This window comes from Bufo gargarizans, chromosome 6 (assembly GCF_014858855.1).
Source record: "Bufo gargarizans isolate SCDJY-AF-19 chromosome 6, ASM1485885v1, whole genome shotgun sequence".
NCBI classification, from domain to species: domain Eukaryota; kingdom Metazoa; phylum Chordata; class Amphibia; order Anura; family Bufonidae; genus Bufo; species Bufo gargarizans.
In genome coordinates this window covers 309,933,097-309,960,877 of record NC_058085.1, presented here as the reverse complement: position 1 = coordinate 309,960,877, position 27,781 = coordinate 309,933,097, and the positions used below count along the sequence as shown (strand labels likewise).

The following is a 27,781-nucleotide window of genomic DNA, read 5'->3' as shown; positions in this document are numbered from 1 at the left end:
CCGTGTGCATGAGGCCTAAATCAATTTCTGAAGTTATTATGCAAAGTCTCACTAGACTTCGCAAAGTACTAACTTCGGCTCATCGAAGCCAATACATTCGTACAGTTTTGATACAAAGTTTTATGTGAATCGACTTCGGATATAAGGGCTTAATTTTTTGTTGCACAAGTTAGATTTTTTTATTGCAACATTAACAAAATGAATGTGTCTAACTCATATGCAGGTGGTTAAAAACTCTTTATTTTGCCTCGCAATACATTGCTTTTACTTATTTTTTAAGTATGTGTGTCTATAATATATACTGTATATACTTGCTTGTCTATCACTGTTCATATGGCATAAAAGCCTTCAGCTTCCTTTGCCTGCCATTAATTGTCAGCTGTATTGGTATACTATATATTTTTATATATGTATATACAGACCACAGTGTTTGAAGCCCCCACCCAAAAGTTATTATAAATAACTATATATTAAACTAGCCTCTGCTGGGACCATAAACTGTGCATAGGTGACCAGTAACGACCTTGCGGTCATCGATAGAGAGGTGTGTACATCTGTGCTGGATATTGCACTGCCAGACCTTGGCACCCCTGTGCTGCCGAAACTCCAAGATTGTGGCGTTCCTGAAACTTAGGGGTGTCTAGGCCTGACACCAACATCCTCTAGCACAGATGTTGCCTTTGGAACTTGAATTCAGAGTTTGATGACGTCACCTACACAAGCAACTGCAGTGTTCCAGAAGCATAGGAATGTGCAGGTCCGAGAGTAATTAAAGGGGTATATATCTGCTTGGCTGCAGCGGTCACATGCGGTATACAGGCATGCCAACAATGCAGTCATGAAAGCAAAGCCTGTGCAACTGGAACAGTAATAGGTTTGGAACAGTAAGTATACTTTTTTTTATTATTTTAATAACTCCAATGCATTTTTAAGAAATAAAACACAAAATGTACTTTAGAAGCCTCTGGTCTGGATGCAGACGGCCCATGGACCAGGGCTTCTTTGCGACACCCAGAACTGGACACTCTATGCTGCATAGACACTACGATCATCTGTCATTTATGTTAGATTGTCAGCAAGGGGTTAAGATGTTTATTAACTGTGAAAAATTGTGCTTTTTTGTGTAAATGAGACACTAACTTGCTGAAATTTATAGACCATTCAAAGAACAGAAGTCACTGACCTCTTTGTCCACCTGTTGGATTTGCTTTTTTGCATCAGCCAATTTCTCCTTTAAATCTACGTAGTCCTCTTCTTTTCTCTGAAGCTCTAGCTGTACTTTTTTCAACTGGTTGTCTTTTTGTAAAATGTCTTTCTTCAACCTTAACACCGCGATAGACCAAAAAAATAAATAAATAAAAATCCAAAAGGAAAAATAGCTTGAGAATCTTTTGCGTAAGACAGATACAAGTATGGAACACTTCATCAGCAGAAAAGCGGACATTGCTAAGTAAGGGTATTTTCACATCTGCGTTCTGGCATGGGATCTAAAAACCACAGCAAAACGCATCCGTTTTAATACAACCAGCAGCATCCATACAGAACAGATCGGGTTGTATTATATCGAAAATAAAGAAACCAGCACAAAAACCATTTTAAGTCAGTGGGCGCCGGATTAGTTTTTTTTCGGGTCCAAAAAAACGTCTGCAGCACCATTGACTTATATGGTTTTTGGTGCTGGATCCAGCTTCTTCAGTTTCCCATAACGCACACCACAACGCTGCATGTGGTTTTGTGTCCAGCATGCGAACGCAACAAACTGGAACGGAATGCATTCTGGTGCACTCCGTTCTGGTTTGTTCAGAATGGGGACAAAACTGGGGGACAAAATTGTTCAGAATGGGGACAAAATTGAAGTGTTGTCTCTCAAAACTGGACAACATAACACAGATGTCAAAGTAGCCTAAAACCTACACTTATCTCATTCACAGTCTAGCTTCTGTTCAAAAGGACCATGCTATGAATGAGATAATGGCATTAGACCTCATTCACAACCAATGTAAGTTTTGGCTAAGAGTTTAAATCCCTCCCCTAAATCATGGATGGAAGTCAAGCAACCATGACCCCACTCAGACTTACAGTTCAATATCTCCGGCTGACTCTTTAACTTGCTTCTCTGTCTTGTTCTTAGAAGTTTCCGCAGCTGTAAGTTCTTCCTGTGCGACTCTATTTTTTTGTTTCAATTCATTCTTCTCATCGTTTAATTTCTTCTGGTTCTTTTCACAATTCATGTGTTCTGCCTGGAGTTCTGCCAAACATTTCTCCAGTGTTTCAATAGCAACAGATTTTTCTTTGCTCTCTTCATCCAAGCTGTTAAGCTTTTCAGATTTCTCTTTGTAAGAATCCACAAGGAGTCTTAGGTCCTGTATACGTTGGCTATTAGATGATAACTGATTCTTATAGTCGATTTCTTGCTTTTTAAGGATCTCCAAATGCTTGATCGTTTCTGACAACTGTTCTCTAAGCTGGACAATAAGCTCATCTTTTTCCTTGAGTAGAAAGTCTTGGGAAGACCTCTTGTTCTCTTTTACATCTTGAAGCATGGCCATTTCGTGTTTCAGGTCACCAAGTTGTTTTTCAAGCTGCAGCATATGCTTGTTCTTTCTAGAGGATTCTTGAAGAACATCTTGACATTTTTTCCAGAGACCTTCAATGGCATTATAAAACGCACTCTCGCGCCCAGACGTCATTTTTTCCACTTGACTTTTGCTTTGCTCAGGGTTCCTCTTGATGGACTCTTCCATTATATCCGTTAGATTAAACTCCACCACGCCAGAGTCCTGACTAAGATCAGTCTTGCCAAAATCATCCAACTTACTCTGAATAGTTTTGATTTGAGCAACCTTATTGGCAATGTTTAACTGGTTCTGATCTACCTCCTGCTTTAACACACGAATGGTTCCTTCCATGTTGAGCGTGAGATCTTTTTGCATTTGCAGTTCGGAGACCATGCTTTGATTTTTTGATTCCAAGGCAATTAACTTATTTTGGTATCCAGAAAGCTTTTCTTCCAATTCAACAACGGACTGAGTGAGCGTCACTGCTTGAGCTTTATAATTCTCGTTCTCAGATTTAACATCTTCCAATTCACGCAGTATGGCGCTTTCATCTCTGTTCTGTAAAGCATCTTTATGATTTTCATTGCTTTTCATGCGATTGTGATTAGGGTCAATAAAATCTAAAAAGGGTAAGTTAGAGCTTAGTTAAAGGATCATAATACAGCATATCAAAATTAAGATACATTTTTTGCGCACTTTAATGACAAAGGAAACCTACATGGCCAGAACTATATACAGCGTAGACGAGACAAACGTCAAACTGAACCCGGAGTTTTAAATATTCCAGAAAAAGAGGAAAGCCATGACTGAAGTGCAGATTTTCAAATGATGACCATCGAGGTATAATTAGTGGGGCTCCAACTAATGGGACCCCTTCAATCGGCGGAACGAATACAAAAAATACTAAGGAGGGGAGAAATTGTTTTTAGAATGGCTTCTCTTATTCCATAGGTGGTCAATTAGGAGAACATACGCTCTTATTGATAAGGCTACTTTCACATTTGCGTCTGGTGCAGATCTGTCTTGTATCTGCATCGATAATGCAAACGCTTGTATCCGTTCATAACGGATCCGTTTGCATTATTCATTAAAAAAAAAGTCTAAGTCAAAACGGATCTGTCTTATCTTACGTTGAAAGTCAATGGGGGACGGATCAGTTTGCAATTGCACCATATTGTGTCAGTAAAAACGGATTCATTTCCATTGACTTACATTGCAAGTCATGACGGATCCATTCGGCTCTGCATCGTCAGGCAGTCACCAAAACACTGTAAGCTGCGTTTTAGTGACCGTCTAAAAAGACAACGGAGACCAAATGCAGCCAAACTGATGCATTCTGAACGGATCCTTATCCATTCAGAATGCATTGGGGCTGAACTGATCCGTTTTGGGCCGCTTGTGAGAGCCCTGAATGGATCTCACAAATGGAAAGCCAAAACGCCAGTGTGAAAGTAGCCTAACCTGTCCCCACTCCTGACACATCTGTTTTACTAAATTGTATTCCACATGAAATAACCATTCTGGAGCACGCTCTTCCTATCAATGTAGGTCATGTAGTTCCTGTCATTGTAAAGAATACATTGACAGTCGGGTGTTTGGAGGGCGCAGGAGGGGGCGGGGGGGTTGGATCTGTCTCTACACCCTTGAAGTTTCCATGCAGAGCTTCCAGAGTCAGATTCTGCAGGAGCACACAACTTTGACAAGGGAATATTAACAACCAGTTGTCAATGTATTCATAAATTTATAGGAGGAATAACAGATGAATAGCACACTGCACAGTTCTATGAAAGATGCTCCAAAATTATTCCATGGGTAATACAAGAGTTTACTAAGGCCACTCTTTCACACGAGCGTTATGGATTCTCTCAGGGTCTGTTCAGGTAAAAAGGTATGGTTTTGCACACAAAGTACAACAATCTACATCTCCTAGAACATGCTGCGATTTTTCCTGAATGCAGAAATAATGTGTGAAAAACGATGCCCATGTGCACAGACCCGCTTATAAGAATGGGTCAGGATTCAGTCCAGATGCTATGCGTTTGCAGAAATTTCGCTCGTGTGAAAGAGGTCTAAAGCAGACATGTTAGGATAACCCAAATAGAGGAAAGGGAATTTCCCACGGCGCAAAAACCACCCAGTGGTTGGAATAAAGTGAGGGTTCTTTTTATTGAGTTAGGATATGTTAGGATAACCGACAGGTCATCGTTAATGCAAACAGAACAAAGCCGAAAACTATGTGGCGGATTTGGATTTTTGGCTTGATACACGCAAATATTTTTTCCCGCCGCATCTGCATGTTGGTAAAAGTGGCTCAAACTTTTTTTTTTTTGCATGGAAGAAAACATTAACCATTTCCATTGGTTTGTCCACCCTTTATTAATGCAAATCAGTGGTGCTGACAGGGAATGTACCAGTCCAAAATTATTGTTAAAAAAGTTGAGCGATTGTAACCATCACACCACTTAAGTGATCTTACAATATTTTTTGAAACTTCATCTGGTTGACATTGATGTAGTGCAACTGATACAACAAATGATTAGCATAAAGACCTATCAACTTGCTTAGCAAGCCGGCTACCCCTGACCTAGGGCTTATGCACACAACCGTATATTGGGTCAGGATTTTTTTGAAGATCACACGCAGACCCAATCATTTCTATGGGACTGCAAAAAAAATGTGGACAGCATATGAAAATCATCTGTGTGCTGTCCTCAACCGTTCCACAAATTATAGAACATGTCCTATACTTGTCCGTTTTGTGGACAAGATCAGGCATCGCTACAAAAGGGCCCGCAGATATGGTCATGAGATCGGCCATCACATGATCATCCATATGGCTGCTACAATCTCTTCCCATAATCGCAATTAGAATCTTGTTTAAATGCAAAGTCAAAAAGAAAAGATACAGAATGTATGTAATGTAATTTACTCAGCCTTCATCTATTACATGAAAGTGCCATCATATTGGACTTGTAATTGCATCTGAAATAACTTTGCTTTTTAAACAATAAAACACTAGCACCTCCACCAGATTTGGACATTCAGATCAGACCTTACTGAATTACTTAAGGGATACTGACCATCTGTCCTAGAAGTTTACACAACTCCCATTCTCAGCAAACTGAGGAGCATCATAAAGGAGATTTTTTTTGAAACTCACCTGTAAAATCTTTTTCTCGTCTTTTCCCACTGGGGGACACAGACCATGGGTATAGCTTAGAGGTATTAGTAGGAGGGACACTATGCAAATACAAAAGGAGAGCTCCTCCTCCTCGGGCTATACCCCCAGGCTCCCCCAGGAGGAAGTCAGGCGTTGCAAAAGCAGTAGAAGAAGGAGAAAAGAAAAAACAATGGAAGCCATCGGACCAAAAACCATGAGGCTCAACCACAAACAGAACTGAACTGAACCCCTCCTGCAACAGGCAGAATGGGTGGGAGCTGTGTCCCCAATGGAAAAGACGAGAAAAAGATTTTACAGGTGAGTTTCACAAAAAAATCTCCTTTTCTCGTACATTCCATTGGGGGACAAAGACCATAGGACGTCCTAAAGCAGTCCATGGGGTGGGAAAAAACATCAGCACCGCCAGTAGAAACGACCAAAGGTCAAACAGGGACCACAGCCTGCAAAACCCTGCGGCCAATGACAGCATCAGCCGAAGCCAGTGAATGCAACTGATAAAACTTTGTAAAAGGTATGTAAGGACGACCAGGTGGCCGCCTTACACAGCTGAGACGCAGAGGCACGATTGCGCCTAGCCCAGGAAGCTCCCACCGCCCTAGTGGAGTGAGCAGTAATCCGAGCCGGGGGAACCCTACCACGAGCGCGATAAGCCGCTGAGATAGTTGAGCGGATCCATCGCGCCACAGTGACCTTGGAGGCCGCCAGACCCCTACGAGGTCCCTCGGGAATCACAAAGAGGGAGTCTGAACGGCGGACGGATGCAGTAGCCGTTAGATACACCTTCAGGGCCCGGACAAGATCCAGGGAAATCCTTGGGGTTTGTCGGAGAAGGACAAAAGGAGGGCAGGACAACATCCTTGTTAAGGTGGAAGGGGGAAACCACCTTAAGCAAAAAGGAGGGAACCGGACGGAGCACCACCTTATCCTGGTGAAAAACCAGAAAAGGCTCCTGGCAGGAAAGTGCGGCCAGCTCCGATACCACCTTAAGCAAAAAGGAGGGAACCGGACGGAGCACCACCTTATCCTGGTGAAAAACCAGAAAAGGCTCCTGGCAGGAAAGTGCGGCCAGCTCCGATACCCGCCTGATGGAAGTTATGGCCACAAGGAAGACCACTTTCCAGGTGAGAAAGGTCAGGGAGACCTCCCTCAGAGGCTCGAAGGGGGTCGTCTGGAGGGCGCGCAGGACCAAGTTGAGATCCCAAGGAGGTAAAGGGGGGATGTACGGAGGGACCGAATGCGCCACCCCCTGAAGAAAAGTCCTCACAGGACCCAGTAGAGCAAGGGACCTCTGAAAATAGATGGCCAGAGCCGAAACTTGACCCTTTAGGGAGCTCAGCGACAGTCCCATCTCAAGTCCGGACAGAAGAAACGAGAGCACCATCGGGATGGAAAAACGGAGGGGAGGGAAACCCGATTTCCTACAAAAGGCAAGGAAGGCCTTCCAGGTACGATAGTAAATCTGGGAGGGAGCCGTCTTCCTTGCTCTGACCATGGTTCTTACCACCGAATCTGAGAACCCCCTCTTCTTCAGCATGGCGGTTTCAACAGCCACGCCGTTAAACAAAGTGACTGTAAATTCCGGTGGAAGAGCAGGCCCTGAGACAGTAGATAATCTCTGTCGGGAAGAGGCCATGGGGCGTCTGCCAGCATCCGAGCCACGTCCAAGAACCATGCGCGGCGATAAGAACGGTCGGAATCCCTTCCGCCTCGATCTTGCGTAGAACCTTAGGCAGCAGAGGAAGTTGAGGGAATACATACAGGAGGCTGAAGTCCTGCCACGGAGACACCAGCGCGTCCACCCCGTACGCCCTCGGATCCCGGGCGCGAGCTAGGAACACCGGGAGCTTGTTGTTGAGCCTGGACGCCATCAAGTCCACATCCGGACGGCCCCACCGGCGGCAGACGTCTTCGAATACATCCGGATGCAGAGACCACTCGCCTGGATCCACCTTGTTGCGGCTTAGAAAGTCCGCTGTCCAGTTGTCTACTCCTGTATTGTATACCACTGACAACACTGGAATGTGAGACTCCGCCCACAGCAGAATTCTCCTCACCTCCTGCATCACAGCCCGGCTGCGGGTCCCGCCTTGATGGTTGATGTAAGCCACAGCCGTGGCATTGTCCGACTGAATCCTCACCGGGCGGGCGGCAAGGAGAGGAGTCCAATGGGAAAGGGAGTGGAAAATCGCTCTCAGCTGCAGGATGTTGATCGGGAGGCGAGATTCCGCCGCCAACCAAACCCCCTGAACCGTGCGCGACAGGAGAACGCCGCCCCAACCCAGGAGGCTGGTATCGGTGGTGACGATTGTCCAGGAGAACGGGAGGAAAGATATTCCCGACGTCAGGTTCATAGGAGACAGCCACCAAGGAAGAGCAGCCAGAACGCGCTGAGACAGGCGGATGCGAGCGTCCAGACCACGAGAGGTCTTGTCCAGGAGGGAAAGGATCTCCTGTTGCAGTGAACAAGTGTGAAACTGGGCATATTGTACAGCCTCGAAAGAGGCTACCATAAAGACCCAGAACCCGCATGCACTCTCGGATGGAGAGACACGGGGAGCGCAGCAGGTGCGACACTGCCCCCTGGATCTGGGAGGACTTGGAGACTGGAAGAAACACTTTGGCGGCCGAGGTATCCAAAACCATCCCCAGGAAGGAGAAATTCTGGGACGGGAGGATAGAGGACTTTTGGAAGTTGATCAGCCAGCCGAACTGTTCCAGAGTCTGAACAGTGATTCGGACGCTGTCCTCGGCCTGCGGAAGAGAGGGGGCCTTTATCAGGATGTCGTCCAGGTAGGGCAGCAAAGAAATGCCCCTGGTGCGAAGAAACGCCATGAGCGGCGCTAGGATCTTGGTAAAGACCCGAGGGGCGGTCGCTAACCCGAAAGGAAGGGCGACAAACTGATCGTTGGTGAGATTCTGCGATAGGGACATGCAGATGTCTACGGACGCGAGGAACTCCCCTGGAAGAAGAGAAACAATAACTGAGCGGAGGGATTCCATTCGAAACCTCCGCACCCGCAGAAACTTGTTGAGCAGCTTCAGATCCAGGATCGGACGCACCGACCCTCCTTCTTTGGGACCACAAACAGATTTGAATAGAAACCTGTGCCCTGTTCCTCTGGGGGAACTGGGGTAATAACACCCCGGTCCAGAAGGGAGGAAACTGCCATCAAGCGGTCCGAGGTTTGGGCCGTATCCCCCGGAATGCGAGAAGAGAAAAAACGTTCCGGCGGTCTGGATGCGAATTCTATCTTGTAACCTGATGTTACAATTTCTAGAGCCCATGCGTCCTAAACATGAGTCCTCCAAACCTGCTGATAAGAGAGCAGGCGGCCCCCCACGAGGGGGTGGGGGTGCCCCTTCATGCGGAAGCCTGCTTGGGAGCAGCTGGCCAGGCCGACTGTGCCCTCTGGCGCCAGGAAGGATGGGGCACTATCCGCACTATGATTCAGGATCTATTACAGGACCTGGAGGTCCTTCCTGGGTTTCTGTGAAAGCCGCAACATTCCTCCTCTGCGTTTTTCTCTCCCCGCGGTCCTGTCCTTTCTTTAATCAGGGTTGGACCTTGGTCTGACCCTTAGCTCTTTGAAGGGTCAGGTCTCGTCACTTTCTAGTTTTTTCCAGCGCCCTCTGGCCCCCCCTCGGGCCTGTATGGACTTTTCTTCAGGGAGTTGCGCATACACTCCCTCAGTACCGTCCTTTTTCCGCCTTGGGATCTGAATTTAGTCCTCTTAGCGCTCCAGGCTTCCCACTTTGAGCCTCTCCGACTACTGTCCTGGAAGGTGGTATTCCTTGTACCGATCACTTCCATCAGATGGGTGTCTGAGTTGGCGGCGCTTTCCTATAGAGAACGCTTCCTGGTTCTTCATAAAGAAAGTGGTTCTCCGGCCCGTTCCATCCTTTCTTCCGAAGGTGGTCACCGACTTCCATATCAACGAGGAAATTGTTCTTCCCTCTCTGTGTCCCTCTCCTTGACACCCTAAGGAAAAGGAGTTGCATTGTTTGGATGTTGTCAGAGCTCTGAGGATCTATTTGACAGCCTCCGCTCCGTTCAGCCGTACAGACTCCCTTTTTGTCATTCCGGAGGGTCCTCGCAAGAGATTGGCAGCCTCCAAGGATTTGGGCTGCAATTGTGGAGGCATACCGCACCCGGGACAGGGTTCTGCCCTTAGGGGTCACGGCTCACTCCACCACAGTGTTGGGCGCATCTTGGGCTTGGAGGAATCGCGCTTCGGCTGCACAGTTGTGTAAGGCGGCTATCTGGTCCTCCTTACATACCTTCACAAAATGTTATCAGGTGCATACTTATGCATCGGCGGATGCTGCCTTAGGCCCCATGGTCTTTCAGGCGGAAGTTTCCTAGATGCCTGCAGGGACGCTGTTCCATGGGTCTGTGGTTTTTCCCTCCCTGTGGACTGCTTTTGGACGTCCCACGGTTCCTGTGTCCCCCAATATGGGCGAGAAAACGAGATTTTGGTATAACTTACCAGTAAAATCTTTCTCGCTCTTCATTGGGGGACACAGCACCCACCCAGTATTGTTGTTCTACCACAGTTGTGGTCGTTGCTGGTTAGCACCCCTTTGGGTTTTCAGCATGGTTGATGTTCCAGGTTTTTTTCTTGGTTGGCTTGCTTCTCCTACTGCTTGTACACAAACTGAAGCTCTCTCTCCAGGCTGGAGGGGGTACAGGCTGCCATGGGGAGGAGCTAATAGCTTTTACTAGTGTCAACACCTCCTAGAGCAGTGTTTCCCAACCAGTGTGCCTCCAGCTGTTGCAAAACTACAACTCCCAGCATGCCTGGACAGCATTTGGCTGTGTGGGCATGCTGGGAGTTGTAGTTTTGTAACAGCTGGAGGCACACTGGTTGGGAAACACTGTCCTAGAGGACATAGCTATACCCACAGTTCCTGTGTCCCCCAATGAAGAGCGAGAAAGATTTTACTGGTAAGTTATACAAAAACCTCCTTGTCTGGGTCGCCCCAGTTGTCTTCTCACACAGAAGAAGCGATCCAGTTTAGGTCCACACCGTGCTCCCCTTTTCAAGACTGATTCTTCTTTTTTTTTTAAGGATTGGTCCCAAAAGCAACAATAGCAATATCTGTGCATGAGGACTTTGATTTGTCACATACATTCATCAGACATAAATCTGTAACGTTTTCTCAAAATTGGGGCTTAAAAAACAGCACAGTTACAGAATATTGACAAATTACCCAGAGAAAAGGCCATCAATATGAACTACTAGAAAATCTGTTTAATGGGTTAAAATAATTTTAATAAAAATGGTCATTTGCTGGCAGCTCACTGGTCTGACTCACAAAGTGGGGAGTGGAAGTCCCAAGTGGGGTACCACCTTCTAGGACATGCATACTCAACCTGCGGCCCTCCAGCTGTTGCAAAACTACAACTCCCAGCATGCCCGAACAGCCTACAGCCATTAGCTTACAGCATGGCATTGTGGGAGTTGTAGTTTTACAACAGCTGGAGGGCCGCAGGTTGAGCATGCCTGTTCTAGGACATCCACATACCCTAACAGCATGTCGGTGAGAACCCCTTTGATGGGGGTTTGAGAAGTTTTGACATTATCACCTATCCACAGAATAGGGGATAACTAACCGATCGTGGGGGTCCAACCACTGGGATCTCCACCGATCCTGAGAACGGGGGTCTTATACTCCTGATCCGATAGGTCGAACATGCGCCCTGCTGCGTTATTCATTCTCTATGGGACCGCCGAAAAAAGCAGAGTGCTGTATTCTGCTCTATTAAGTGGTCTCATACACAATGAATGGAGAGCAAAGGCACTCAACCCGACGTTCCACCAGATGAGGGGAACAGGAACCCCATCCTATCGTCATCGATGTATCCCAAACTAAGCCAGCCAACTTCATCCAGCCCGAGCCCCAGTGATAAATCTGGTGCAGGTCTAGCAGGTGCAGCCTGTCTAAGGGTATGCCATCTACAAGATTAGGGTTCATGCACATAAACTTATTTTTTTTTTTCTGTTTCCATTCCGGGTTTTTTACAGGTACGTCTGCAGAAACATTAACTTCAATTAGTCCTCAAAAAAAAAAAAAAAAGTAAAATGACTCAGCGTGCATTCCGTTTGTCCGTTCAGCAAAATAATAGAACAGGTCCTATTCTTTTCCGTTATTGCAAACAAAGACAGGCATTGTTACAAGGAGTCCGGAATTTTTGTGGACTTCCCTGTAAAATCTCTTTCTCGCTTAGTTCATTGGGGTACACAGGACCGTGGGTATAGCTGCTGCTGCCACTAGGAGGCGACACTAGGCTGAAAAAAGTGTTCTGTTCTCTCCAGGCTGGAGGGGGTATAGCTGGCAGAGGAGGAGCTATCATTTTGTGCCCAAGCAGTAGGAGAAAAGCCATACATGAAAGGAACCATAACCCAACCAATGTCAGGAGGACCGAACCAGAACTGAGGACCCTACCGGCAAACCAACCGCCATCACCTGCGGCAAAATTAGAACAATAATGGCTCTGTCCCCCAAAGAACTAAGCGAGAAAGAGATTTTACAGGAGAGTCCACAAAAATCTTGTTTTCTCGCTCATATCATTGGAGGACACAGGACCGTGGGACGTTCCAAAGCAGGAAGAAGCACACACCCATGGACCACGTCCTCGCGCAAGCTCAAGACACCGCTGCCTGCAAGACTTTGACGTCTGCTGATGCAAAGGTATGCACCTGGTAGAACTTTGTGAACGTGTGCAAGGAAGACCAAGTCGCTGCCTTACACAGCTGTGAGGCGGAAGCATGGTGGAAACGAGCCCAAGAAGCACCCACTGCCCTGGTCGAGTGGGCTGTGATACCGAGAGGTGGTGCCTTGGCCCGGGAGCGGTATGCCTCAGCAATTGCCGAGCTAATCCACCTAGCAATCGTCACCTTAGAGGCTGCCAAGCCCTTGCGAGGACCTTCGGGAACAACAAATAGGGAGTCCGTACGGCGGAACGACCTAGAAATGGACAAGTAAATCCTCAGAGCCCGAACCACGTCCAGCTGATGGAGAGCTCGCTCCCTAGGATGTGAGGGAGGGGCAGAATGAAGAGAGAACAATGTCTTCGTTGACGTCTAAGGCAGAGACTACCTTCGTCTGAAAAGAAGGTACCGGGCGGAGCACTGCCTTATCTTGGTGGAAAACAAGCAAGGGCTCCTTACAAGAAAGCGCTGCCAATTCAGAAACGCACCTGATCAATGCGATTGCCACCAGGAATGCAACCTTCCAGGAAAGGATACAAAGGGACACAGCGTCTAGAGGCTCAAAAGGAGCAGATTGGAGGGAACCAAGGACAAGGTTCAAGTCCCAAGAGGGCAAAGGGGGGGCGATCTGGAGGGACAGTGTGAGCCACCCCTTGTAGAAAGGTCTTAACCGGGGGCTTTTCTGCTAACGGACTCTGAAAAAAAATTGACAGCGCCGACACTTGTCCCTTTAAGGAACTAAGAGCAAGAACCAAATCCAGACCCGACTGCAGAAAGGAAAGGATGGTGGGAAGCGAGAAGCGCAGTGGCGGGAGGCTACGTCCCTCACAGAAGCGCAGAAAATTTTGGATGACGCTGGCTTCCTGGCCTTAACCATGGTTTGGACGACCTTGATAGCGACTCAACGCTGGTGGAAGACAGGTCCCTGAGAGAGATAGACTGAGTGGAAGAGGCCACGGCGTGTCTTCTAGAAGGAGCATGATATCTGTGTACCACGCGCGACAAGCCCAATCCGGAGCAATGAGAATAGTCTGTATGCCCTCCATCCTGATTCTGCGCAGGACTTAGGGCAGGAGGGGAAGGGGAGGGAATACGCACAGTAGAGAGAACCCGTCCCATGGTGCCATCAGTGTGTCTATGGCGCACGCCGGGGATTTCTTGTTCGAGAGAAGAAGGCGGAGAGTTTGTGGTTAAGTCTGGATGCCATCAAGTCCACCTCCGATTGGCCCCAACAGAGACAAATTGAGTCAAACACCTCCTGGGGCAGAGACCACTCTCCCGGGTCCACGGTCGTCCAACTGAGGAAATCTGCCGTCCAATTCTCCACTCCCGAAATGTAGACCGCCGATAGAGCTGGTACATGATTCTCCGCCCACTGCAGGATTTTGGCCACTGCCGTGGCGTTGTCTGACTGGATCCGAATCAGCTGGCCCCTCAGGTGAGGGGTCCAATGGAGAAGCGATAGACGAATGGCCGGGAGCTCCAGGATATTGATGGGCAGTTTGGACTACAACTGAGACCATACGCCTTGGACGTGGCGGGAAAACTCTGCCCCAACCCTGAAGACTGGCATCAGTAGTAATGACCGTCCAGAAGACCGGGAGAAAGGACTTCCCCCGCCTTCAAGGTTGGGGCCGAGAGCAACCACCTTAGTGCCGAACTCACCCTTGGGGAAAGGAGGATGTGCCGATCCAAGGACTCCGGTGACTTGTCCTAAGACGATACAATTGCTCGTTGAAGGGTACAGGTGTGAAATTGTGCAAACTGAACTGCTTCGAAGGAAGCGACCATTGCACCCAAGACCCGTATGAAAAATCAGATTGATGGGAACCTGCACCGGAGGAGAAGACCGACCAACCGCAGAAAGGGCTAGCCGCTTGTCCAGCGGGAGGCGAACCAACGCTGCGTCCGTGTCGAGGACCATACCAAGGAAGGTGATCCGCAGGTGGGACGTAGGGAAGACTTCTGGAAGATAACCAGACAGCCAAAGCGTGTCAGGGTATCGAGAGTGAAACGTAGACTGTCCTCGTTCTGAACGAAGGTCATCGCTTTGACCAGGAGGCTTGACTGGAACGGCCGTGGAGACCCCCCGGCGGCCCGGGGAACACAGGAAAGTCGGGGTCTGAGGAAGTGAGGTGGCCGGACTGCCCAATGGTGGCACCAGGGGACAAATTTGGGGGGTGCATCCCCGTGGCTACAGGAACACAGAAAGATCAATCTGAAGCAGATGCCTTCTGTTTCCAAGAAAGCTGGGTGATACGCGAGAAGGGGGAGGATGGAGGGGGTTAGGCTACTTTCACACTAGCGTTCGGGTGTCCGCTTGTGAGCTCCGTTTGAAGGGGCTCACAAGCGGCCCCGAACGGATCCGTACTGCCCTAATGCATTCTGAGTGGACGCGGATCCGCTCAGAATGCATCAGTATGGCTCCGTTCAGCCTCCGCTCAGCAAGCGTACACCTGAACGCTGCTTGCAGCGTTCGAGTGTCCGCCTGGCCGTGCGGAAGCAAGCGGATCCGTCCAGGCTTACAATGTAAGTCAATGGGGACGGATCCGTTTGAATATGACACACTATGGCTCAATTTTCAAACGGATCCGTCTCCCATTGACTTTCAATGTAAAGTCTGGACGGATCCGTCTGAGGCTACTTTGACACTTAGAATTTTTTTTACAATATAATGCAGACGGATCCGTTCTGAACGGATCCACCGTCTGCATTATATGAACGCAAGTGTGAAAGTAGCCTTAAGCACTCCCCTGTGGTTCAGAAGAGTGGACAAAACCGGAAGAGAGAAAGCGGGGGGGTGGGGAGGTCGGTTGGTGAGGGAACAGACACCAGTCTTGCTCCCCGGGTAGACAGAGAGGCTAGGCGACTTAAAAATAACAAAAGGAAGCCGCCCTGCAAGCAGGGAGGTCCGCCTCCTACGACACAAAGCTAAAAACTGATATGCTCTCTCCAGGCTGGAGGGGGTATAGCCGGCAGAGGAGGAGCTAACACTTTTCAGCCTAGTGTTGCTTCCTAGTGGCAGCAGCAGCTATACCCACGGTCCTGTGTATCCCAATGATACGAGCGAGAAATAAAAGCTAAATCAATCAAAAGCCAAACAACTTCCAGAGCAATTTCATTACGTGTGCATGTAGCCTTATGAGTACTTGAGGACTAGTCGTGAGTAACCTGGTTCTAACAGTAACCACAAGAGCATGGCGCCTTTCTACATATCACTACCGTGCAATAATATCTGCCGCAACACGCAGCTCCGCGTTACAGAAAGTGAAATCTTTTTGGGATGTCCATACAAAACTGTATTACAAAAGTAGACTTCAAAGAATATGGCCAGTACGTTTAGTATATATTGGAGCCAAACTCCTTTACAGGATTGCCTGGTCTGGATAGAGGGGCGGTCTTCTCAAAGAGAAAAAGCTGAAAATAATTGCACTCACATAATAGATACAAAAATTATATATAGACTAAAATCTGAGATTCTTAGCCAAAATATTTTGCTCAAACACATCTGGTCTTTCAGAGTAGTTTCACAGATTTATGTACCATAATCATGTTCACCTATCATGATCTAAGAAGTCTTTACATGACCCTCTAGACTCCCTTTGATGATTAAGTCAGTGAATCTCTGCTTCAAAAAACATACCAAGCAAGACAGCACAAGTATACTAAAACCACATGCATTAAGGCAAGAAGCAGAATTTCCTAGTCACAATAATTCACGAGTATTCCTAATATATGAAACAAGGCCTCATGGACATGCCTGTATCTTTCTTCAATGTGCCTTCAGTTTTTAAGGCTAGTTTAACATAGGCGCTAGGGATCCGGCAGGCGCACAGCGGTTTTCTTCCAGCTGATTCTTGGCATATTTGCCAGATTGCGGCTGGATCTCTGCTGGTCTCTATTCTAGTAAATGGGGCCGGACGACTATGCGGTAGCTTCCGGCAATCCCTGCAGGAACAGCCTGTCGCCTCCCTAGCGCTGGATAGCAGATTCAACAGGGTTATCCACAGATCCATTTTTTTAATAACGGATTTGTGTACGTTACCTGAGAATTTCACTGCAGGTCTTACTCTGGTTTCAACGCATATTAAAGCTGTTTTTCTCAGATCTGTTTTCTTGCAGACTGAATATCAGACGAAGCCAGTAGGTGAAACGCGTGTCAAGGTGGACACTTTTCCTGGCGGTGCGATACCACAATTTCAAGATGTCTCAGGGTATGTGTTTAAAGGTTTGTTTCCTTATTTTGGGCTTTCCGTATTTGGGGTTTTTCATGGCCATCATATACAATTATTGTGATAGCAGTATTTATTATCCAACATTGGTATTTATGTGGCTGTGACCATTGGTGTGTATTATCATTTTGTTTGATTTTGTTGTTCATATTTTGTCACTATACACATACCATGTTTTGTTATTACAATTCAATTTATATCTTTTTTTTCTATTTTTATTTTTTTTATACTATTGTATCTGGGTAATTTTTGGTACATATCCGGTGAGAGAGAGTGTGGGTTGCACTGCCGGGTGCGCTCTATTATTGGGATGTTCTTTTCCTCCAATAGTTTACAGCCATACAGATTTTAAATGATTGTAATTTTGTTACTTTGGATCAGATAAATCTATATATATTTTTTATTTTATTTTTTGGGGGGGGGGGGGCCCTGCTCTTTTTTCTCTTTTGGAGACTGAAAAATCAGATACAGGCATGTGCATGGGGCCTATGGAAAAGGAAAATGCAGTCACACTGTTAAAGCACATAACGTGGTATGTTAGGTAAAGCAGATATGGTAAGCCAACATATTGCAGGCAATGCACTATTTCCAGGGTAGAAGGGACATGCAGTTAGTTTGGGAGTACAGAAAAATTAGAAGAAGCAGAAGTACGTACAAAAGTAAGTGTTTTATTTTAAATTAACATACAAAAGCATAAATGGAAAGTCTATAAAGTGCTAAGATCATCGCCATTTTACATCTATGGAAAGCCCAGACTTTCTTCGTTTCAAGCGATAACGTTTGCGGTTTTCAGCATTTTGCCTTTGCATGGAGACATAGGAAAATGGGTTTCTGGAACTTGGCTGATCTGCACAGATACCTTTCTTTGATGGAGGCTGTTCCTCGGGTGGCTGGCAGGCATCAGGTGGTCGCTTCCGACTTGTTTCACTGTCGACGTTTACCATCTCTCTTTGAAGGGAATTTAGGGTTTTCTCCTGTAAGAATGGAAGAAAAAAAATTATTGGAGAGAACCAAGTACCTACCAGCTCTCATTATGGCTTGGGAGGACCAGATCAAACGTACCCAACTACCCCCAAAAAATCTGCCTTAGGCCTCATGCACACGACCGTGCCGTTTATTTTGCGGTCCGCAAACAACGGAAGGCGCCCGTGTTGCCTTCCGCAATTTGCGGAACGGAACGGACGCCGGCAATATAAATGCCTATTCTTATCTGCAAATCGTGGACAAGAATAGGACATGTTATATTTTTTTTTGCGGGGCCGCGGAACGGAGCCACGGATGCGGACAGCACACGGAGTGCTGTCTGCATCTCTTGCGGCTCCATTGAAATGAATGGGTCCGCATCCGAGGCACCAAAACGGCGGCTCAGATGCGGACCCAAACAACAGCCGTGTGCATGAGGCCTTACTTTGTGTATTTCTGTGACTGTTTACATTGGATCTTCAGGCTGTATTACACTGTCACATTAGCGTTAGCAGGGTCTGGCAGGCTGTTCTGGCCGTACTAACGCTAGCCCATGTGTGCCGCCGTAAGTCCGCTCCAGCCCCACTCACTATAAATCCATGCTGCAGTTTTTGTCCGGCTGAATCTGTCACCCTTCCACATTGTAGTGAATGGGGCCAGAGCAGACTTCCGGTGGCACACGTGGGCTAGCGTTAGTATGGATCCTGCTAACGTCAATGTGAAAGTAGCCTAACGAACGTACTTATGAACACTTGTTAGCCATCATCTTGCAAACACTCATTCTTTGGGCAATTGTGATTTTTTTTAAAGCATGCTTAAAAATCATTGTTTGCAGGCGGCAGATGGTGAGGAGGACAATCGCTTGCTTAATCGTCCTGTGTAATCCAGGGTTTACACAGCATATATAAGGATTGGAGCCCGGGTGTTTATGACTGGGCAAGTAGAAATCCATCCATACCCTCCCCTGCTCCCCCCCAACTTCTGTCACTGGCACACCTCAATACACATTAGATGGTCAAACACCAAAATAATCAGGTTCTGTAGAGTTCATGCAATGTGTATGGTCAGCTTAAAAGGGACCTCTCACCACCATGTCTGTTCTAATAAATAATTATTCCACATGAAATAATTCTGGAGCATCTATTCTTATAAATCTTTGATAAGCGGAATGGTAAAATACACACCTGGTGATTTAAACCTACATTATAGTAGGAATAATAGAAGAAAGGCACAACTCTGTTATAGGAAATGATGCTCTAGAATTGTTTCACAGAAAATGCAAGTAGTCACTAAAACAGACATGTCAGCAGAGGCAAAAGGTCCTCCTTAAAAGGGACCCGTCGCCTCTCCTGACATGCCTGTTTTAATAGCTTCATGCATTCCCCATGTAGCAACAATTCTGGGGCATCTATTCCTATGGCTATGTTGTATCATTCCTTTATTTCTACTAGAAGTTATGAATGAATTGCTAGCAGTCTGCAGTAAGGGTACAGAGGGGTGGTATCCCCGCACAGTCTCGCTCTATCAAGTCAGTGCTCCCATTGTCAGTCTGTACAGGTCCTTTTTCGCCAGAATCTGCTAGGGAGGCTCCAGCTGCAGATGTGAACCCAACCTTATTATATCATGCTAAAGTGATTGGTCCAAATATATATATATTTATTTTTTTAAGTTGGCTAATTATATGCGAGACATGATGGCCAGACGTCCGTTTGCTCAATTATCACCCAGGCTTCCCTATAGGTTCGCATTTAAGGAACAACTGAAAATTATTATTATTTTTTTATTTTTTTTTGTAGGGATATAAAAAAAAAAACTAGCACTCATCTCCTGGATATGAGCATCCACATAGTCATGTAGTAACAAGAACAAAAGGCAAGGGGGTTCAAACAGAAGCTCAGGGCAAGCAGCTCCACAAACAGATCATGGCAGGTGGCTGTCTTCAATGGACAAGCAAGAAGTTACCTGCAAGACTAAAATCTACACTTTGCAACTTGAGGAGGTCTGGGCTGGTTAGGACAAACTACTGATCTGCTTTCTTCGCATCCTGTCAGAGTGTTCAACCATTTTCTTGTTAAGTTTACTTTTCTGCTGATATTAGAGACTGAGGAAGATCAGCAACAGTCTTATGACATATGCCTTTTACGTGCCCTTCTGCCTAGGAAATCTAATGCTGCCAAGGTTTACTTACATAATCTTCACATTTAGTCTCCCAGTGAGAGATAAGGTCTTTAAGCTTCTCAATCGCTGTGTCCTTCTGCTGAATCATGTCCATTAGTTGATCGATTTGTTGTTTCTGTGACAATAGTGTCTTGAGGAGGAAAAAGATGAATTGAAACAATTACTGTAAAAGACACAGATGTGGATGCAGTAGGGAAGGTGCACTAAACAGGCCTTACCTTGTCAGACTCTTCAAGCTGAAGTCTTGTTTCTGTGCAATGGCTCACCTGCCTTGCCAGATCTGCAGAAACAGATTTACAGAGGTAAGATATTAAACGTTTGGATTTATGCAGTGAATAAATGCAGTCATTGGCATGTCCTTAGTATGTATGTGCTAGTATGCAGAGCCACTAACAAACGTTAAAGGGGCTATCCGACACTAACAAATGAGCCCCTCACACAGATTCTACTTACCTGGCTCCCTGCGCCGCTCCTGGTCCCCACACGGCCACTACCGCTTCTCCCCGTGCCAATGGCAGGAGGTGACGGGGACGAGCCTCCCTAGCATCGCGAATTACGCCAATGAGGCTAGTCCCCGTTACCGCTGACATTGGCTGCTCCCCCAAAACCAGACATTTTCATCCGCGCACGGGACGCAGCTGCGGCCGTGTGGGGACCAGGAGCGGCGCGGGGAGACAGGTAGGTAGAATCAGTGTGAGGAGCCCGGCATATGAGGGAGCATTTGTTAATGTCAGATAACCCCTTTAACTCTTGCTTCTGATGGATCTCAGGCTACTTTCACACTCGCGTTTTGTGTGGATCCATCATAGACGGATCCGTTCACATAATACAACCATCTGCATCCGTTCAGAACGGATCCATTTGTATTATCTTTAACATAGCCAAAACAGATCCGTCTTGACCACCATTAAAACTCAATGGCAGCGTTTTGTGTCCGTCTCCAAAGCGGAATGGAGACTGAACTGATGCGGATCCTTTTCCATTCAGAATGCATTACAATGCAAACTGATCCGTTTTGGACCGCGTGCAAGAGCCCTGAACGGATCTCCCAAACGGAAAGCCAAAACCTGAGTGTGAAAGTAGCCTCTGTTGTCTATTACATACACCATGTTGTCCTATGTGCAGCCAATGAAATACACATATTGCGGAAAACAACTTTCATGGGCATAATCAGCAGTTTAGTGGGAGTGCAAGAAGCAAGACCTGTGAAGATAAGCGGATTGCTACAGTGACTTTAATCTGACAAAACTTCTTACACATTGGCTTAAAAAACAAAACAAAAAAAACACACTGGCAAAAAAGCAGACGACAGCCATCTTAGAACATGTCCTATTCTTGGACGAGAACAGGCATTTCTATCATAGGGCAGGCCGTGTGTGTTGTGCATTTTGCCAGTACCTGCAACTAGCGGACCACAAAACACTTAGGGCTGTTTCACACGAGCGGATGCCGTGCGTGACATCCGCTCCGTGAATGACAGCCAAGACCCGATGCGGACAGCAGAAGCACGGAGCAGTAACATGATTGATAATGCTCTGTGCCTCTCTGTGATCTCTTTACTACGAAATCACAGTGACAACTTTATCTTCCTGTGATTTCGTAGTAAAGAGATCACAGAGAGGCACGGAGCATTATCAATCATGTTAATGCTCCGTGCTTCTGCTGTCCACATCGGGTCTTGGCTGTCATTCACGGAGCGGATGTCACGCACGGCATCCGCTCGTGTGAAACAGCCCTTACAGTCCTGTAAATGTATCCTTACAAAGTGCTCAAGTGAATAAGTTCCCCTTGTATTGCACTTAGTAAAACAAGCAGTAAAAAATCTTTAGTACGCTTTCAATCTTGTACATATGAAAAAGATTTTGTAGAATTCTATTCACCGGAAGATACTGCGTTTTGATGTGATTTTTTGGTGCAGATTTTGTAACAAATAAGGCTACTTTTACACCTGCATTAGGTGCGGATCCATCTGGGACAGATCCGTTCTCAATTGCACCATATTGTGCCAGGGAAAACGGATCCGCTCCCTTTGACTTACATTGTAAGTCAGGAAGGATCCGTTTGGCTCCGCATTACCAGGCGGACACCGAAACGCTGCAAGCAGCGTTTTGGTGTCCGCATCCAGAGCAGAATGGAGGCGGAACGGAGCCAAACTGATGCATTCTGAACGGATCCTTATCCATTCAGAATGCATTGGGGCTTAACTGATCCGTTTTGAACTGTTTGTGCGATCCCTGAATGGATCTCACAAACGGAATTCAAACCACCAGTGTGAAAGTAGCCTAAGCTGTATTTGAACATAGCCCAAATATCACTATGTCAGAAAATGCCTCTAGATTTACAACTACCAAGGAAACTAGACAGATGATATATCATAATGAATTACATTTCCCTCCTCATATAAAAATGACCTTTTCAATGTTGGTATGATTTCTGAAACACAGTTGGCAGAATGCAGGCAGAAAGTACCCAATACAAGGCATCGGCATCAACAGGGCTAGCGACTTACCAGCTGAATTCCGTTGCAGCTCCTCTTGAGTTTTAGAAAGCTCACTGGTCACTTGCTGTAATTTTTGTTCCAATGCAGAAATCTCCTCTGCATCGTCATGGATAGCTTCAATATGATTGTGAGCCTCCGCGGCCTGCTTCTTGATTACTGCCAAATCACACTGTATAGAAGAGAAGAGTCCTTGAAGCGGTATATTCAGCTCATCCGTCTGGTAAGGAGAAAGCAATGTTCATCTCCCATAGGATCAATTAAGAACATGCTTCAATATGAAAATAACTTCATACAGATTAAAATCCAGGCAATGTGCATGTAAGAATGCAATGGGGTTTTTTTTTTGTTTTTTTTTTTTGTGTGCAAAGCTTAAAAAAACGCCTTTTATTGCAAATATGCATCAAAAGGTTAGAACATTTTATACAACACCACTGAACAGGTAAACCGCTAATAGGCCACTATTTTAAATTCAAAGGAAATTGCATAAAAGCAATACCCTGATGTATGACCGCACTATAACTAAGCTCAGGCAAAAGTGCATGTTTTTTCAAGATGGCAAAAACGCTTAGGTCAAACACACTGGGCACTGTGCATCTCAGAGAAAATAGTGCGTGACAGGTTGAAATGCCATCTGACAACCATCAGCCAGTTGCCATAGACATTAAAGGGGTTATCCGGGAATTAATTTTGATGACCCATCTTCAGTACAGGTCATCAATGTTAATCGGCAGGGGCGATATTGATGGTGGGTCATCATTATCATTTCCTCGATAACCCCTTTAAGACTAGGGCTACATGGCGACTTTGGCCACACAACAAAGATCGCTATGTCACAATGCTACAATCGCAACTTGTGATTATGGTCCATTGTCGTGATACAATCACATTATTTTATGTTGCAGAGCGATTCAGTATCAGATGTAATTTAACAGAGCAACATTGTAATTCTAAGGCCTCTTCCACATGTCCGTGTTTGATCAGTGATTGGCTCACAGTAAGGCTACATTCACACGACTGTATGAATGAGTCTGCATCCGTTCCGCAATTTAGCGTAACGGGAGCGGGCCCATTCATTTCAATGGTGGTGCAAAAGATGCGCAAAGCACAACGTGTGCGGTCCGCATCCCTAGTTCCTTTCCGCAGCCCCACAAAAGTAATAGAGCGTGTCCAATTCTTGTCCGCAGTTGTGGACAAGAATAGACATTTTCTATGGTAGCAGCGGCCGTGTATCCTTGTTTTGCGGATCCGCAAAACACTACGGTCGAGTGAATGTAGCCTAATTGAAATCACTGACCAAACACTGCCTGTATGAATAAAGGCCTAAAGCTGTGCAGCCAGTCACCATATAGCCGCAAACTAAACAAGAAAAGTGCACCGACTACAGAATCTGCAGACCTGGACTGCCGTTTCTGTCATACTGAGCGGTTCCTTAGTATCGTCCTCTTCATCATCTTCCTCTTCATTAGAGCATTTTCTGACTAAATTCTGCAGGATTTCCATTCTTTCTTCACACCGTTCCTCTAACAGCTCTTTTTCTTTGTGCAAACGTTCACTATAATAAAAAGAATATAAAGTGAGAACAAAATTAAAACAACTTTATAGACGCTTAGTATGTGACGGAAGCTTCTGACGTATGCCAATGTATAGACAGTCAGGTCCATAAATATTGGGACTTTAACACAATTCTAACATTTTTGCTCTATACACCACCACAATAGATTTGAAATGAAACGAACAAGATGTGCTCAAACTGCAGACGGTCAGCTTTAATTTGAGGGCATTTACATCCAAATCAGGTAAACGGTGCAGGAATTACAGCAGTTTGCATATGTGCCTCCCACTTGTTAAGGGACCAAAAGTAATGGGACAGAATAATAATCATAAATCAAACTTTCACTTTTTAATACTTGGTTGCAAATCCTTTGCAGTCAATTATAGCCTGAAGTCTGGAACTCATAGACCTTACCAGACGCTGGGTTTCATCCCTGGTGATGCTCTGCCAGGCCTCTACTGCAAGTGTCTCCAGTTCCTGCTTGTTCTTGGGGCATTTTTTCCTTCAGTTTTGTCTTCAGAACGTGAAATGCATGCTCAATCGGATTCAGGTCAGATGATTGACTTGGCCAATGCACAACATTCCACTTCTTTCCCTTAAAAAAACTCTTTGGTTGGTTTTGCAGTACTCTTTGGGTCATTGTCCAGCTGCACTGTGAAGCACCGTCCAATGAGTTGTGAAGCATTTGGCTGAATATGAGCAGATAATATTGCCCGAAACACTTCAGAATTCATCCTGCTGCTTTTGTCACCAGTCACATCATCAATAAATACAAGAGAACCAGTTCCATTGGCAGCCATACATGCCCACGCCATGACACTACCACCACCATGCTTCACTGATGAGGTGGCATGCTTAAGATCATGAGCAGTTCCTTTCCTTCTCCATACTCTTCTCTTCCCATCACTCTGGTACAAGTTAATCTTGGTCTCATTAGTCCATAAGATGTTGTTCCAGAACTGTGAAGGCTTTTTTAGATGTCGTTTGGCAAACTCTAATCTGGCCTTCCTGTTTTTGAGGCTCACCAATGGTTTACATCTTGTGGTGAACCCTCTATATTCACTCTGGTGAAGTCTTCTCTTGATTGTTGACTTTGACACACATACACCTACCTCCTGGAGAGTGTTCTTGATCTGGCCAACTGTTGTGAAGGGTGATTTCTCCATCAGGGGAATAATTCTTCGGTCATCTGCCACAGTTGTTTTCCGTGGTTTTTCAGGTCTTTTGGTGTTGCTGAGCTCACCGATGCGTTCCTTCTTTTTAGGAATGTTCCAAACAGTTGTTTTGGCCACGCCTAATGTTTTTGCTTTCTCTCTGATGGGTTTGTTTTGTTTTTTCAGCCTAATGATGGCTTGCTTCACTGATAGTGACAGCTCTTTGGATCTCATCTTGAGAGTTGACAGCAACAGATTCCAAATCCAAATAGCACACTTGAAATGAACTCTGGACCTTTTATCTGCTTGTTGTAATTGGGATAATGAGGGAATAACACACACCTGGCCATGGAACAGCTGAGAAGCCAATTGTCCTATTACTTTTGCTCCCTTAACAAGTGGGAGGCACATATGCAAACTGTTGCAATTCCTACACCGTTCGCCTGATCTGGATGTAAATAACCTCAAATTAAAGGTGACAGTCTGCAGTAAAAGTACATCTTGTTTGTTTCATTTCAAATCCATTGTGGTGGTGTATAGAGCCATAAATGTTAGAATTGTGATGATGTCCCAATATTTATGGATCCGACTGTACAGTTTACTCCCATTGTAAAAAATTCATACAGCACAAAACAGTTTTTACTGTGGCCTTTAGTATAGAAAAGTGCAGTTGACTATGCCAGTCAAGAATATGTCAAAAGGATACTCTAGGTATGCGCTGGGTATATGGAGTCCTACAGATACTTACGCAGCATGCGCCAGAATCTTTCCTGGTACATGCACTGAGCATGAATAAAAAAAATAAACTAAATCTGAACCAAGCCTCACCAATGTAGAGCTCTGTACAAAGGAGGCAACTGCAGTAAAATACCAGTGCATAGTGGTTACACGGCAGTGAGCAAATTTGGAAATCTCTCATTCACACAATGTAAATAATAACTATTACTCTTATACATTTTTAAGGCAGCATGACTTTACTCCAGTTTACAAGTTTGCCATAGGCCACCATCCAGTATTTGGGTCACCTACACAAAAAAAGGCATAAGGAAAAAGTTTGAACTTCCTCTGTGTTTTCGAACCACCGCTGGGTTTGGCTTACAAATATGGCTGGAAAACCCCAAAATGTGCTTGTTTGGCTATTTGTGCTGGCCTGAGTGCAGGATATTACAGAGGTATAGATGATGAGCTCTATATGTACATAGGTTTATATGATTTGGAACAGGATTTTGGAGTAAAAACAGAGTAAATAGTGACAGGACTCCAAGGAGACATAGTGCACGTTTTGCTTACCACATTGACAATCTTCGGTGTACTTACTGGTACAGGCAGAGCTGTCAATCACTGTCCCATATACTGAAATGTCTGTCTTACCTGAAGTCATGTTCACGCTGAATGAAGTGTTCTTTGAACTCTTTTGCCACATCTTCTCTTATTCTAAGTTCCATAAGAAGTTTCTCTTGCTTCTCATTACATAGCTTGGTTTTCAGATCTTCCAGAAGTGCTAGCAGATTCTAGATGTAATCAGTAGCATGAAAGTAGTCTTTAAGTGACAGCCAAAAGTACTGAATCATTGTAAAATGTGATTTCTTTAAAGTATCATACCTCATAAGCTTCTTTCTTGATGACAATTTCATCTTCTTCTAACTCATAATCATCTTCATCTTCTAGATTGGTGCAGTCAAGAGGATCTTCATGATCAAAACAGTCTTCATATTCCTCATCATTTCCATCCTCCAGAACATCATCTAAGCGGCTTTCCCACTGCACAGTTGCACGTTTTCGTGACAGCAAACTCTTGTTATCAGCATTGTTTATTATAAAGGACACTTCCCTGGCACTCTTTTTTTGACCATGTAATAAGATGTCCAAAGCATGACAAGAATCCAATATAAGGACCTAACATTGAGAAGAAATCATGAAGGAGGTACGCAATCAAAAAGCAATTAATGATGCAACAGAACAGTGAAGCAAACATGTTTTTGCCCCATTTTTGAGAAAATCTTGGCTTAAAAAGCCTGGAGAGGTCAATAACCCTCATGTATACATTTATATGCAGGTATCCACAGTTTATACTGCTTTATACCATCCAGCTACTCAGTTGTACTATGTACATTTTCCTGAAAGTAAAATCGTTATGATACAAACATAACCAAACACTTATGCCTTTCAGGTTACTCTAAACGCCTGCAGAGGAAGAGGCTACATAGGTCATCAATATAAGTCCTGGACAACCACATTATAGCTAGTCTATCACCACCAATACATGTTCTAAACTGTTCCTGGTGCCCTCTAGCTCACATACACCCTAACCCAGACATACTTTTGTGTTTCTTTCATTGCCCCTAAAAGCATCTTTATATTGGTATGAAAAGAAGCAGAAAGGCCAAGTGGCAGCACCTAATAACGATGGAGCCCAGCCAATGCCATCTGAATTGGAGCCCCGCTCCTCCCTCGCCATTATCAAACAACTGTTAGAAAGCTCAGCAGGGAGTTGGAGGGGGCACCTCAGCGCTGTGTTTGCGACTGCGCTGTCTGGGCCTCTCTGTGGGCAGTGGCGTCCTCAACTGCACCACACGGCTTTTCGGCGCATGTGCAGTTGATTAAAGGGGTTATCCAATACTATAAACTGCCCCCCATATGCCACACCCCTCACAGAGAATACACTTACCCCGCTCCCCACAGCTTCTCCCATTCTCCCAACGGGTGACGCTAAGGAGGCTCTTCCCTGTTCCTGCCTGCCATTGGCTGGT

General features: G+C 45.6%; 1 protein-coding gene across 4 annotated transcripts in view; it reads right to left on the bottom strand.

Moving 5' to 3' along the window:
* Nucleotides 1-27,781, bottom strand: part of KIF20B (kinesin family member 20B) — a 110,890-nt gene that overhangs the window by 47,005 nt on the left and 36,104 nt on the right. For 3 of the 4 annotated variants that reach the window (XM_044298860.1, XM_044298861.1, XM_044298862.1), the window contains exons 13-21: nucleotides 26,634-26,927; nucleotides 26,403-26,542; nucleotides 23,721-23,877; nucleotides 22,335-22,542; nucleotides 20,044-20,105; nucleotides 19,836-19,955; nucleotides 17,544-17,658; nucleotides 2,080-3,178; nucleotides 1,184-1,322 (exon numbers count right to left, since the gene is read on the bottom strand). In XM_044298860.1, the coding sequence (XP_044154795.1) occupies nucleotides 1,184-1,322; nucleotides 2,080-3,178; nucleotides 17,544-17,658; nucleotides 19,836-19,955; nucleotides 20,044-20,105; nucleotides 22,335-22,542; nucleotides 23,721-23,877; nucleotides 26,403-26,542; nucleotides 26,634-26,927 (2,334 nt within the window). The remainder of the gene's footprint in view (nucleotides 1-1,183; nucleotides 1,323-2,079; nucleotides 3,179-17,543; nucleotides 17,659-19,835; nucleotides 19,956-20,043; nucleotides 20,106-22,334; nucleotides 22,543-23,720; nucleotides 23,878-26,402; nucleotides 26,543-26,633; nucleotides 26,928-27,781) is intronic. The other variant, XM_044298864.1, reaches the window with a different exon arrangement.